This window comes from Clupea harengus, chromosome 17 (assembly GCF_900700415.2).
Source record: "Clupea harengus chromosome 17, Ch_v2.0.2, whole genome shotgun sequence".
In the NCBI taxonomy this organism is placed as follows: Eukaryota; Metazoa; Chordata; class Actinopteri; order Clupeiformes; family Clupeidae; genus Clupea; species Clupea harengus.
In genome coordinates, this window is record NC_045168.1 from 19558896 (window position 1) to 19573895 (window position 15000).

At 44.4% G+C, this 15000-nt stretch overlaps 1 protein-coding gene across 1 annotated transcript in view; it reads right to left on the reverse strand.

The window, feature by feature from the left end:
- Window positions 1–15000, reverse strand: part of LOC105897224 (cadherin-18-like) — a 99588-nt gene that overhangs the window by 8438 nt on the left and 76150 nt on the right. The window contains 1 exon segment of the mRNA XM_042710337.1: window positions 1832–2083. Within this exon segment, the coding sequence (XP_042566271.1) occupies window positions 1832–2083 (252 nt within the window).

The following is a 15000-nucleotide window of genomic DNA, read 5'->3' on the forward strand; positions in this document are numbered from 1 at the left end:
TGTTGATGTTGTTTACTTGCATTGTGATTGGTTTGTAAAGAACATGAAAAGAGGGGTGAAGACCGTTGAGGATTTTAAAGGTCAGATGTTAAATATGAGTTCTGAGAAGTTGATAGTGTTCATATGTGAAGTCTCAAGGGTTCCAATGGAAAAGGTCACTGGATATAATAAGAGGCACCGGGGTTAACCTTGCGAGGTCAGACATGTTGACAGAGACTGCTGAGAGGTCTGAACAGTAAAACACAGTCAATGGCTTTTTTAGAGTTTCTTCTTCTTAAAGACTTCTAGTGCATGGCCACAGAATCTGGATGTTCCATATGAGTGAACGAGAACATGATAGATAGCCAGTGATATCTAGGGCAACTGGAATCTTATGAGGGACATCATATATTGTGGGAGCTACTTGGGTGGTATTCAGTGATTAAGCCTCCATCTGGCACAAATGTGGACGTATTATATAGACCTGAAGAGAGTGACAGATTACCAATCCCATTCATTGCATTGGTCAATCCTGCTTCATGTAGGGGTTGCACAGAGTACTGGAGTATTCGAGTAACAAAGCAGTTAAATCAATGATTGGGTTTCTACATTAACATTGAGTAGGCCTACCGGTACTCGTTAATCATGTGAGGCTAGTGTAGGAACTGAAAATGGGTCCGTTTCTTTTGTTCATCGTTAGACTACATTTCCCACATTTCCTGTGCCCTTGACAGAAAAAGGAAATTGTCTTAAGAGTCATTTTCATTGAAATAACGAACATAATAAATATTTTAAACAACATAACATATAGGACACCACTCTTTACTCCTTTCATTATTTGTGTGTGGGGCTGAATTTCATGTTTTACTTACAATCACTTTTCCATTCAGTGTAATATGTAGACCCACACATGTTGTATTATGTAGGTCTGCTTCTGTTTGATCTTCAGTGTTTTACTGTTTTGTTTTCGCTGCTAACATCAGTTTCCCTGATATGTTGTAAATTAGCTGACAGGTAGAGTTCAGGTAAACCGCTGCACATGCTTGCCAAGCTTGTGTCGATGCAGACTCGCTGTTGGGGGGTTTTAGAACACACTTTCACTCCCCACTAATTGGTCTGGGATGGCACTTAATATTGGGCACCCTCCGAGTGAACGCGCAAATGGAGTGGGCAGGAAGAGGGTGTAGGGGCTAGGGGCTGGTTTGGAAAAGGCTTCGAAGAGTTGATGAGTGTAAGAGTGTTATAGATGGTGCTGGAGATGGTGCGTTTCAGTTCTCAACGAATCTGTCTCCGTGGAATGATTGCCTACACCACATAATAACCCCTTCCGAGGAGCTCTCACGCACACTCAGTTTTCAGTTAGAGGCCTTGGTAAACAAGTGGAAGGATGGTGACAGCAGAAATCAATTGTTTTGTGATTAAACAAACGTGCAGCAGAGTTGAGGACGGATCCATTCTCAAATATGTTTGAAACACTGAGTCTGTCACGTAACATTCTAAGCTATTACACGAACGTGGCTAAACAAATTAATGTTGTTAAAAATAAAAGCACATTTGACTCATTTCTATTTTTAATCGGTTGGTCTTACTACTAATTTCCAAGTTTCAATGAATTAGCAAAAAAACAGCCGCTATATGCAAACACAATAAGAACACTATTTCTATTCTATAAAATTCTATCTTGGGCTGGTGTAGAATGTTAGTAACTGACATTAATCTCATTTTCATTTCATATCATGTCACACTTGCAGATGACTGAAACCAGCCTGTGGGAAACAAACGTCTTGTCACCGACATAGCCGATGCTAACAGGCTAAAGCTAACCCGCTATAGCCGACACCCCCACACTCACCTAGCAGGATAAGCACGCACAGCAGGATGGCGATGAGCGCGCCCGTGCTGAGGCCCGCCGACGAAAGGAAGGCCTCGCTCTGGCACACCTTGGCGCGCGAGCCACGCTGGCACGGGCACACGCGCAGCGTCAGCGTGCTGGTGCCACTCAGTGACGGCTCGCCCCCGTCCCACACCACGATGGGCAGCGTGTAGAGCTCCTGAGACAGGCGGTTGAAACGCCGCCGCCGGGCGATGATACTGGCAGTGCTGTCTGTAGAGAGACAGAAGGAAAGGGAGAGAGGAGGGAGAGAGAAACAGAGAGCAAGAAGAATGAGGCCAGAGGAGAGAGGTTTATTGAGTATATTCATTTTTAAATTCCTTTATGTAATGAATACTAAAGAAATTGATTAAAATACTCAAACAAATTGTGTTCAGTTATCCTAATCACTGTATGATTTGCAATGCCATCATCATTCAAAATGAACTCCTCACTTAAAGTAACTGACAACGTAGATCCACTGACACATTTTTAGGTCAACACCACTTAGCTTATTGATATTGACGCTGGACTTCACAAAAGACAGACACAGGCAAAGTCTCAATTCTGTCCATCAATCATGGGCTTACAGATTTCAGAATGGCAAACTTTGCCAGAGCTGGTGCAAAACCAAAAAGTGATAGAGATACAGAAAACCAAAAATTAAGATGGAGAGAAGGACAGGAATAGAAGTGAGCAGAGACTATGGGGAGATTTAGAACATGCATTAGGCGGTAATTAGCTTGTGAGGTGCAGAAGCGAATGCTCCCCAGCTTAGAGGCTGTAGACCTTTGTGTGTGTGTGGGTGTGTGTTACCTGCACTACACACCTGTAAGTGGAGCTTTAATGGAAGGGCGAAAACCAAAGCAATCAGTGCCAGCATTGGTCTAGCCAGCACAGGTCTGACTTGCATTTCACTCTTAGGATTTTAGACCTGCAGGGGGCTGCATGTTGTTAGCCTAGTTGTTATGACTGAGCACTTTAAACCCCCAGCTGGGCTCCCTGATGTGTTAACCTTTATCTCTCCATCCAGGGAGCCAGAGAAATGTTGGCTTTAGAGCACTTTAAATCAGCAGAGGTCCAGCTAATGTGTGCCTTCATCTTGAATCTCTTTAGCAGGGAAGGTCTAGCGAGCTTTAACCTTTAGTTCCCTACCAGGAAGTAATGTTAGCCTTTACTTTTCAAGCAGGGACGAATATCAGCACTGAGCTTTTAGTGAGCAGTGTTTTGGGTGAGCAGAAATGTGGCTAATTGTAGCACTTTGTACAGGATGTAAAGATGGAGGTGTTGCAGGAGATCACCGCGGATGCCACGACATACTATGTTGTGGTGTCGGTCCTCAGCAGTTCAGCAACAGCAAGTGTCGAGTGGTTCAGAGTGGTGAGCCTCCTTAAAAATCATCTGGAATAATATGAGACAATCAAGGCTCACCTGTTGAAAACTTTTGAACTTTCTGATGCTCAGCGGGCCAGCTACACTACAAGGCTTCGGCGACACAAGCCATCTGAACTCACGGACAGGGTGCTGGGTCTCCTAGGAGAGCACCAGCCCGACCACTTCTCCGTCTAACCGTTTCTGCGACAGCTGCCTTCTCAGGTACTGGCTGCTTTTGGCCAGCACTGCCATCACTGACTGCCATGCTGAGGCTGAAAAAGGCTGATACATTTTCCCTGGCTAGTCAACAGCACTGTGTGGCTGTGCTTTTTCCTGCTCGAGCCATTTCACCCCTTCCTGGAGACACAACGCCTGCCGCCACAGCAGCAGCTTGTCAACGGAGGGAACCCAGCCTGTGTTTTTACCACGCAAAGCTCTGACCCAAAGCCAAACGATGCCGATCTCCAAGCAGGCTAGCGTCGGCCAAGCTGGTGTTCATCCTGTCTCTCCTAGGCCATCGCAGGGGCTGTCTACTTGGGACTTGACTACGCCCACATGGCCGCCGACCTGGTTTTCAGGATGGCTATCACCAGGCTGCAGTTAGAGGACGTGGCTTTCGATGATGTTGGCCCCTCCTGTGTAACATCTCAATGGGTCAGCCCCGACCCCATTGCTCGCACTCGATGGAGGCAGAATGTTTTGAATGCAGCCCGTGGCCTCTCCCACCCGTGCAAAAAGCCGTCTCAAAGACTGGTGGCACCCAAGTCAGTCTGGCAGTCAGAAAAGACTTTAAAGACTGGGCTGACACCTGTGTGGAATGCCAACACTCAGAAGTGCACCGCCCGCACCAAAGCTCCCCTGGCACAGTTCCCTGTGCCCTAAAGGAGGTTTGACCACATTAACGCCGATCTGGTGGGCCTCGCCGTGATGGACAGGACCACTTGATGGCCTGAGTCTGTCCCCATCCCCACGCCTCTACAGGGTCCCTGAGACTCCCCCTGCGGGCGCCCCGGCCCCTGTTTGGCAGAGCCATTATGGCCAGGCCATCTGCCCCCTCCACGAGGACTTTTTCTATTATGGTGAATTCTGGGATATAGCGGACTGTGTGGACATAATTCACCATCATTATTAGATTATTATACAGTAATATTGTGTGCCCTTCTGCGTAATGTAGACACGGTCCCTTTTAGAAATAGTGCTTTTTTGGGTAAAGTGAGCTCCACGTTTATTACTGTTTTAGGCAGTGCAATCTTCAAGTGTGCTAAAATAGAGGACACGCGCCTTTGGGAGAATGGGAGAAATGTTCAGTCTCTACTTTCCTTCAATTTCCAGGCTATGCAGATACAGTGCAGTCATGAGAGATGACTAATACAGCTGGTGATAGCCCTTCAGGGTACTGCCACTAAAACACACAGATATGTGTGTGTGTGTGTGTGTGTGTGTGTGTGTATGTGCATGTCTATTGGAGACTGTTTGTCAGTGTGTATGTGTGGGGGGGGTGAGGGGAGGTGTGTCTTGTGTGTTTTCTGGGGGAATAATCTGACAGGGTGATGAATGGCTTCATAAAGACAAATGTTCCTTTTAACGCCTATCCTCATGCATATGGCAAATGTATGCTAACACATAAACACACTTTAACACAGGTATACACACACACACACACACACACACACACACACACACACACACACACACACACACACACACCTGCAGAAACCTGCTTTCAGACACAATGTTAAACTCATAAACCTATGCTTTACAAAACACACACACAAAACCACTCAGGGATTCACACAGCCACACACACACACACAAACACACACACACACACACACACACTATATACACACCACCTCTATATAACAGACATACGGTACAACTGACACAAGAATCAGAAGGAATATACATAGACTCCAGACAATAACGCACATAAACATCTCTGTACAGATACTCACACACACACACACACACACACACACACACACACACACACACACACACACACACACACACACACACACACACACAAACACACACACAAGCAGATGGTGCCAAAACAAGCTTGTGGAGAGGAGTCTTAGTTCACTGAAAACATTCCAAGCCAGCCCACTCCACTTCAGTCCCCCTATGAATAATTATGAGAACGGACAGGCGCAGAGACAACACACACTCCAGCCCAGATTAACTCACTCTCTCAGCATGCTTATCAGAGAGAGAGAGAGAGAGAGAGAGAGAGAGAGAGAGAGAGAGAGAGAGAGAGATAGATGGAGAAGGAGAGAGAGAGATGGAGAGAGAGGGAGAGAGATATAGTGCTATAGGAGAGAAAGAGAGAGGGAGGGGTAGAGATAGTGGCAGAGAGAAAAAGAGAGAGGGGGAAGGAAGAGAGGAAGGAAGTGTTAGAGAATAATTAGAGAAAGACAAATCTAGAGAGATAGCAAGAAGCAGGAAGCAGGGGAGAGAAAGAGAGAGAGAAGGATGAAAAGGAGATATCCGCAGAGACAGACCAGGACAGAGAGATAGCCTAAACGTGTGGAAAAACAGCCGACTACTTTGTATTCACAATCACGGCCCGCTTGATCAAATATAAAGCAGTAACCTCTTCCAACCAGTCTGCTCCGGGCATGCACAAGGCACACCTTCTCATTGGCCACATCAATCACCGCATGCAAATAAGATGCCCTCAGATTGGAGGACAGATTTGCATTCTTATGAACATTCTGTTTAAATTAGAGCCGCATAATGCTAACCAAAGGTCGGACAGAACAAGGTAAAAAAACACAACCCACATGAGTATGAGCACGCACACGCACACACACACACACACACACACACACACACACACACACACACACACACACACACACACACACACACACACACACACACACACCTTCTTTAAATAGAGTGCACTGAATTGAAATGCCTGTTTCACAATATCTATCCCAGAACTGTTCCCCCAGAAAACATGGTGTCCTTTAGAATAGATAGCTTACTGAACCATGTAAAGCAGGTGCTATCTACTGGTCTATGTATCCATCCAACTGCAAAAACAGCTCAAATTCATTTTACACTGAATTTGTGATATGTGTGTGACTCACACACAAAGGGGATCACTTTTTCAGCCCTGGTGTGTATGGGTGTCTACATGTGACAGATATGCCTGATCACAAAATTACTTGTGAAATGAACTAGTGGTGCTTTTCATCCTTTCACACACTCTTGGAGTGTGATCACCCCCCCCCCCCCCCCCCACACACACACACACACACTTGCACACACACACACACACACACAGTTAAATGCTATCTAACACAGTGTTTTTTTTTTTCATCATTGATCACATGATTCTCTGAGTACCGATGAAGTCCCTGTCTGCAGCAGAACTCTGAGGCACCACGGGGAGGCTGGAGCTCTCTGGACCGGAGGCTGCGATCCATGGAGTCTGTTCACGGAAGGCTGGGGGGCCCCAGGAGCTCCGGGCTGGGGTAGGGATTAGTGGCGCGCTATCTCGTTCAGTTTACAGACACAGTTCTGCCAATTGATTTGTTCCTTCGACACTACAACAGTCATCGTTCACCTGTAGAGGGGGCTGGCAAAGGACAGTGGCGGATTCAGACTTTGTCAGTGAGAACATTATTGAGTCATGGTTCACTAGTGAACGAGGAACGAGTGATTGTTTTGAGCTGTGTAGCCTGGCAACTCGTTACTTCACTGAAACTAAAAGGCCGGCGCCGACTATGAGCACACTTATAAAACACGAACCTGGCTGATTTTAAACAACCTTAACATTGGACACAAGAACAACTTTGTTTTTCCTTAATCAAATATACTGTATTTCCAATAATAAAATCTAATACTTTTTCATCTTATTAGCCTGAGCTCCAAGTCATGTCAAAGTCTCAGCATGTGTTGCATTTGTGCTCAGTGTCAGTGAACGCTCTGGCAAATGTGCCATGCGTGGGTTTACATCTGTCGTCCGTTTCAGCGCGTCAGCTACACAGCAGGGTGCAGTTCATAGTCGTCCCACCACCTCCTCCTCCATGAAGCTAAGCTCAGATGCCTAGCCTGACCAATAAGAGCTGCAGCCCACAACTATGCTCCTCTACAGTCGAATCAGGGAACAAGCTCCTGCCCGCGAGGCACTTTAACAAGCCTGCTGCTGCAAAAAAGTCAAAAGCCAAGTGAGCGGAAAGAACAAGTTGGAAGATGGGCATGAACTAATTGTTCTCGTTCCCTTATAAGATTAGTTAAAAAAAGACAAAATATTATGTGTGAATTTTCACGCGCTGACAAACACTAGTACAGTGAGTGAGGGAGCCATGTAAAAACAATCTCCACTCTCGTCAAATAGCCAACAAGACCACAGCCAACCACACACACACACACACACACTCATTCTTTCTGACAGTCTGCAGGAAGCTGTAGGAGATGCCAACTAATTAAAAGTCCTAAATATCATCAGCTTACAGTGTGACTTTCAGGCAGGCTTATCAGTGGTGTTTCTGGTGGGGTGTATGTGTCTGTACGTTAGTGTGTGTGTGTGTGTGTGCACTGCCAATGTGGCTTTAAAGTAGACTGACGGAGGGCGGTGGTGAAAGGTCTCTCGGCTCAATGAGAAGAGATGCCGTCAGAAATCAATTGATCTATGAAAGCAACTGGGTCGTTAAGAGATCTGAGAAGCCGCTTAATTGCCCGTAAAGGGGAAAAAAAAGCAAAATGTCATCTGTGCAAAGCAGCTGAGAAAGAGAGGCAGAGAGAAAGAGAGAGACACAGAGATAGAAAGACAGAAAGAGAGAGAGACAGAGAGAAAGATGAAAGAACGATCAAGGGGACGCTTAATTTTGAGTAATTGTTGGCATGCCATGGATCCTGCCATAGTTCAACTTTGTGAAGAAGTTTGTGTGTGAAGTTTTTTGGGAGTGAGGAGAGAGAGGGTATGGATCTGCTGTCAGATGGAAGGGGCCGCAGCAGGACAGCAGAGGAAGGGAGCAGACGGAAGGATCCGGAGGGGAGGGGAGTGAAGGATTATGGGAAATTAGAGCAGCCTGGGAGGGGGAGAGAAATCTGACATAAGCATCTAATACCTGCAATGCACTGAGTAAGAGAGAGAGAGTGTGGAAGATGAAAGTCGGAGGGAGGAAGAGTGTGGAGGAGCATGACAGAGAGAGAGACGCGTGCAGGAGGACAGACAGACAAGACAGACAGACAGACAGACAGACAGACAGACAGACAGACAGACAGACAGACAGAGACAGACAGACAGACAGACAGACAGACAAGACAGGCATGCAGACAGACAGACAGACAGACAGACAGAGACAGACAGACAGACAGACAGACAGACAGACAGACAGACAGACAGACAGACAGACAGACAGACAGACAGACAGACAGAGACAGACAGACAGACAGACAGACAGACAGAGTGACTGTGGTTCGGTGTAGCGTGATGATGCATGTGTGCCTGCAGAGCAGAGCTCTGAGCGATCTGATGGAGCCTCTGCGTGTTTCATTCATCCGAGGGAGGGGGAATGCAGCACGCGCGTTAGTGACGGATGCTCTGATGCATTCGCTTCTCCCTGGGTTCCCTCCAACTCATCGCAACATTTCAAAAAAGACCTATGTGTTCTGAGCTGACAGGATTTATCAGTGTGATTGCTCAATTGCGTAAGCAATCACACTATTGCTCCTCTTAAGTGTTATCTTTATTCCCCTGTTTTTTTAGTGCCGCTTCTGCTCCTAGCACTTTTGAGATGTCGACACCGCTCCAACTCTGACACGTCCATCCTGATCACATGTAATGATCTTGTAAAATCTGTTGTAATGCTCCTTGTTGTTATTTTGTTATTGATTTTTGATTGATTTTTTTTTCATCCTTATTTTCCCTGATTTTACTTTTGGCTACAGTGGGTACAGATGGCTGCCTTTGCTGGTGAACAAAGGTTATAGAGCAAATGTACCACTTCAAGCATGCGATTAGGTCTACATATCTGGCTGTGATTTTCCATTATGTGAGATAGCATAGTACTGGTACTGGTGGTAGAGTGGAAAGCATCACTGCTTTCCAAGGTTTGAGTCCCGACCAAAGCAGGATGCCATTGTCTTTTTAATGTGTCCGCATATCTGCTCATACATTGTCTCAGGTCAGTTAAAAACGTAAACATGTCTGTCACTATCGTTTTGATTTGTAATCACCAGGCAGCCAGACAAAGCCACCAAGCTACTAGCATTATGCTAACCGATGGATGTCAGCAGTGCTTTTCGTCAGGATATTAACCCAGTATATAGCCCCGCACCCACAACGAAGCCCCACGGCCAACAAAGCTAATTTGTGGAGTCAGCTGTATTACTAGATTGATCTGTTATAAGATTGATCACTTTGGTAGATGTGTTCAACAAACAAGTGAACCACAGTTTCTGGTGTACTTAATCAGAGTTTAAACAATAGTCCCTTCTAAAACACAAAACACACTTATGGCTGTCTGCACAGGAAGAAAGACACCACATTATATGCTCTTGGAGCTGTAAATAAACAATGAAAGCTCGAGTTACACAACGTTCTCCTTTTGCGAAATGTACAAAAGTCTACAGATGGATGAGCTCTCCACAGGCCAGGTTTTAGCCTTTCTTGTAGCCAATGATATGAATCTGGTTACCCGTTACAATATATCTCACAATTCCTTAGAGTAACGTTAGCGCACAGGCTGAACGTTCCTTTGACCGCTTCAAACTATCAAAATGTATTTCCGTCATGGGCGTGGAGCGCCTTTCACATCTTAGGCTACTTTTTATCGAAAGAGAGTGAGCTGCAAACAATGTCATGTTATTACATACAATTAATTGAAGAATTCTTAATTATTGAAGTCTTGACCTAAACTATGTCTTAATTAGGGCAGCTGTGGTCTAGAAAATAGCAATGTCAGTGTACAAACATGTTTTCCTTGGTAGCCTATAGAGTATCAGGGACATAATTGTGTGCATAATTGAGAACACCCACCGTTCCACTGATTCTTGTCATTGCACCCATCGGCAGGAAAGGCAAGCTCAGCACCTGGTCACTACCTGTCTCATCACCTTGAGTGGACACTTACGATAGTGGAGAATCGATTGCAGATCACTACGCCAATAAGCCGGCTAGTGTTTGGCAGTACAAGCCAACAGCAAGAAAACTAATGAGACCTGTGACTGTCAATTAATCAGCTGAACACCTCACCAATAAGTCTGCAAATGTCTGCTACATGAAATATTTAAAACAGGCAACTGTAGAAACATTCAGCCCTCCTTTTTCAGATGTATGTAGTGACAAACTGAATATCCTCTGTGGGCCTATGTTATTCATAATGGATGACAAAGACATGGAAAAAGCCATGGCTCCTGTAAACACAAAACAGGCAACGGCTGATAATCTTATAATACAATATGGTTAGGATATACGCATCGTCCTATTGCAAAAAGTGTGTAGCGATAATACTATGATAGAAACATTAGGTTTCTGGCTTTAACCACCAACTGTTTAACTAGCACAGTTTCCCTGTAATAATACTGCATTCATCGCCCATCTGTCTTCAAAACCACAAGTTCATACATACTTTATTTAACATAATAAACAAGAGTAAACCAACATATTGCTCTTATACGTACGTACAGCGTTCTAAAATGCATAGATTAACACAAAATGAGTCGTGTCTGGGAGAAAGTCATAGAGAAAGCCCATTTATGTGATGCATGCGTACGCACCACTGGCCCTGCAGAGGACATACTGACTGATGTTGAGTACCTATGGCAATGTAACAACGACATTAGAGATGTCTCTAGTCATCGAGTCTGGTCATCGATATATGTGTGTTCTTGTATAGTTTGTTCAACACAATTCTGTAACAGTTTCCTGTGCTTTTTTCCCATGACTGATCGGTGCTGTTACTGTTAGTGACCCCCTACAACTGCTGGTTTTGTTCTGTGGAAATGCATAACTTTAACTTTTTAGTACCATCATCATCATCATCATCATCATCATCATCATCATTATCATTATCATAACAACCACCACCATCACCATATTACCTCAACATTACTATTCTACTGTTGCAGGAACCTGTGCAGGCTGGCACCCATTTGCTGTCATCCCTCAACTGCTTAAATGATCTAAGAAAGACACCCAAGAACAACACACACAGCCCCCAGCACTTCAAAACCCCATTAGAAACAAACTCTGCAAAATAAATATGACATTTTCTTCACAGTTTGCTGCTTCTGAGGCATTAGGGCCTCTCTCTGGACGCCGAGATGCTTTTAAAAAGCCAGACTGGCGCAGGTATTATTACCCATTTCTGTCCATTAGGACCTCATATGCGACTGAAGAATGGACAGAGCAAGCAGAACCTAAAGTGGGCATTTAGAGGACGCTCGGAGAGAAAGGAGCCTGTTTTGTCTTCAAAATCTCCTGTGCGTTTTAGAGGAGGCGTGGGGGGGGGGGGATTAGAGTATTAGCAGGAGTTCCAGGAGTCGGGGGGCAGGCTGCCAATAAATAAATAAGAGTGTCAAATAAGTGGAGAAGAGACACACACACACACACAAGCTGTGTTGTTTTAAAGCACATCCCATAGACACAAACAATAAGCTTCACACACACACACACACACACACACACACACACACACACACACACACACACACACACACACACACACACACACAGAGAGAGAGAGAGACACACAGGCAAAGAAGAGCAGGAGTTTCATAAGTAGCCGAGAGGGTTTTTTTTTTGCACGTCTGGCATGGAGTCATGTTGTCCCCCACAACAAAAGCTAAGAAACGTATCACTTATCACTGTGAGTATGCTGGCACTCATTTCTAAAGGCAATTCTATTCTAACAGAGAGTTTTTGTGTGTCTGGGCGTGTGTGTGTGTGTGTGTGTGTGTGTGTGTGTGTGTGTGTGTGTGTATGTGTGTGTGCACGTGTGTGTGTGTGTGTATGATTGTGTTGATGTAGATGGTTCAGCAACAACATAAGGTGGAGGAGGAGACTTAGAGGACACATACACCATATTTCAGATAAAAAAAGTCAGTTAGTTGAAGTTAATTGATGTGTTATTAGTATAAGATCTGAGTATCCTTCAATGGTGAAAAGAGGACAAACACCTTAAATACTGTATTGCATTTATGCCCATTCCAACAACAAATACACTGTCGTTTCCCTCTCTGTTCAACACAATCCCTGTGTCTGAGAGTGAGGTTTACTTATACTTACACTTACTTCCTTACTTACACAGACACTTATCGAGTGCTTCCAGTACACTTGTACACTCACACTTAAGGTGCCAGTATGGTACTCAGACTCCGTTACGGATGGGCGTGCCGCCGGATAGGACGGATTAATTAGCATTTCTGTTGCCTTTATGGTTCTCCAAAGGCTGGGGGTGCTGAAAACAATTCACCGCCAGAACAGTAGGTGGAGAAGCGTTTTTTTGTCGAATACACGTTGCTTTGTTGCGTCTTTGTAAGTTAGAAATCGTCATTGTTTATCTCCCACCTCTCATCACACGTGTGCCCCCCCTACCAGCTGTCACTAGTCAGACGATAAGTGCAGCAGGTGTAGTCACATGATATCAGATGAAATATTGTATTGTTAGAAACAATAGCAGGGCAGAGCACACGGATAATCCATAATCAGCATCTTGGCAAATTGAGAGACATAAAACATTCCATATTTAAAACATCTTAATAAGTAGTAAAGTCAACTTGTCTGCTTCACATGATGGAGAAGTTCGTTTATTGACACATATTTTAAGGACGGCCACAGCGCTTTAAAACGAAGTGTTTATAAGTTACATTATTCAAAGGTGGAAGGTTGGTCAGTAATCAGTCTAGAGAGATAACTGAACAAAACTCTACTCCCTTGCCTCACGGGTGCAATACCATATGCCGTTTAATCATATTTGATAGAATGAAGGACAAATGAGTTGTGAATAATATCACCGAGTTTGAAAGGTATTGGTCCGGTAATAGCCGCGTGACAGCTGTGTGTTTTAAGCAAGTACAATGTGTGTGCGCCGAGTTGCGTAGAGGCCGAGAGTGGTATTGCAGAAAAATTATAACTCGCAGCATATTGAAAAAAAGAACTCCATTTTTTGGAGCTGTGAACTTAGTTCTAAATCTTGAATTATAAACTATGAACTGAACTAGTTCATTCTAAAATTTGTGAACTATGAACTGAACTAGTTCATGTAGAAAGTGAACTTTCCCAACACTGGAACATGTTTGCTTCACATAATGCAGAAGTTCGTTTTTGAGAGTAAATTAAATCACTTTGTGCACTTAACGTTTTTTTTTTTAAAAAGAAACTGTCATCTGGAGAGTTTAAAACGACACTTAATGAGGGGAAATGTACTGTATGGAGATATTTCTGTCGGAAGACTTCATAGTCGATGTGGATTCTAATGAGGCTGTTTGATATGTCCAATGTAAGAAGTGTGAAGCTTTAATGAAATATGATTGATGCCATCTTCTTTCTCCACAACAACATGGATTAAACCTCGATGGTTGGACTATGTAGATAGTTTTATAACGAATGTGGCCATGTACTTAAAAAACTGATCTTCAATGGTAAGACTTGTTTTATTCGTGCCTCTTCTGGTGTAGCATATAACGTGAGTTTTATTTAGGGATATACAGATGCCTAGCGTGTGTAATGTGTAGGCCATTTCATTCCGATCTTGCAATGTGAATAATTTTATTTCAATATGCTTATCTCCCTCTTGTGCGCGCTTGTGAGTTTAACGGGGCTTGTTTGTGTGAGCGACTAAATATTGTACTTGCTGTCGGGCGTTTTTTGAGAATAAAATAACTTCACATTTAGGATAACAGCCTTCTTCCTGTTGCGGGAATTTGTTTATATCCTAGCTGTCACAACGTGATTACAGGCGGCAAATGCATCATAAAGCAAGTTTAAAAGAAATGAACTGTATGGAGATAGGCTATTTCTGTCAGATGGCATCATTGTCGATGCAGATTCTAATGAGGCTGTTGGATATGTCTCATGATATGATATGAATGAATATGTCCAAAGGTTGTTTGGACAAAATATTTTAATTGCTGTCTGCTCCTGCCGGGCTCTGGCACCTACTCTGTCAGATGCTGGCGCTCATGTGGGTTTTAAATATGGCGGTATTGTGATATATAGGGAATGAAACAGGAAACAGTCGCAGTCTTTAGTGTCCAGCTCTACCGCTGCAGAATTGGCCGTCATTCGCGCATCTTTGTAATCTTTTAGGGATGTGTTATAGAGGTGAGGATATTTCCGGACCTCTTCCGCAATGCGCTCTTCGATGTTCGTGATCATAGACATATATATGTCTATGTTCGTGATCTCCATCTTCTTAAGTTTTTTTGTGGATTTTAAACATGGCGGTATTGTGATATATAGGGAATGAAACAGGAAACGCGAGGTCCAGAAATGTGAGATTCCGGAAATTATGTCGTTTGGAAATTATGTCGTAGCGGACCAATCACGGCCAAGGGGTATCCGTCGCTGTACAGCACGGCATGACGGACCGACAGGAATTTCAACGGTGCACGGGAGAGCTCTCCGAGGGCCCCGGAGACGACGGAGAGGGCGTTCCAGGGCATTCCATCTATGTGTTGGCCCTTCCCATGTGTCCGAAATCGTGAAGTACGGAGTACCATATAACGGCCCTTACTCTTGTACACTCACACTTACTCTTGTACACTCACACTTACTTTGCACTTTCCCGGGCTCTAGCCTCCTCCTCTAAGTTAGC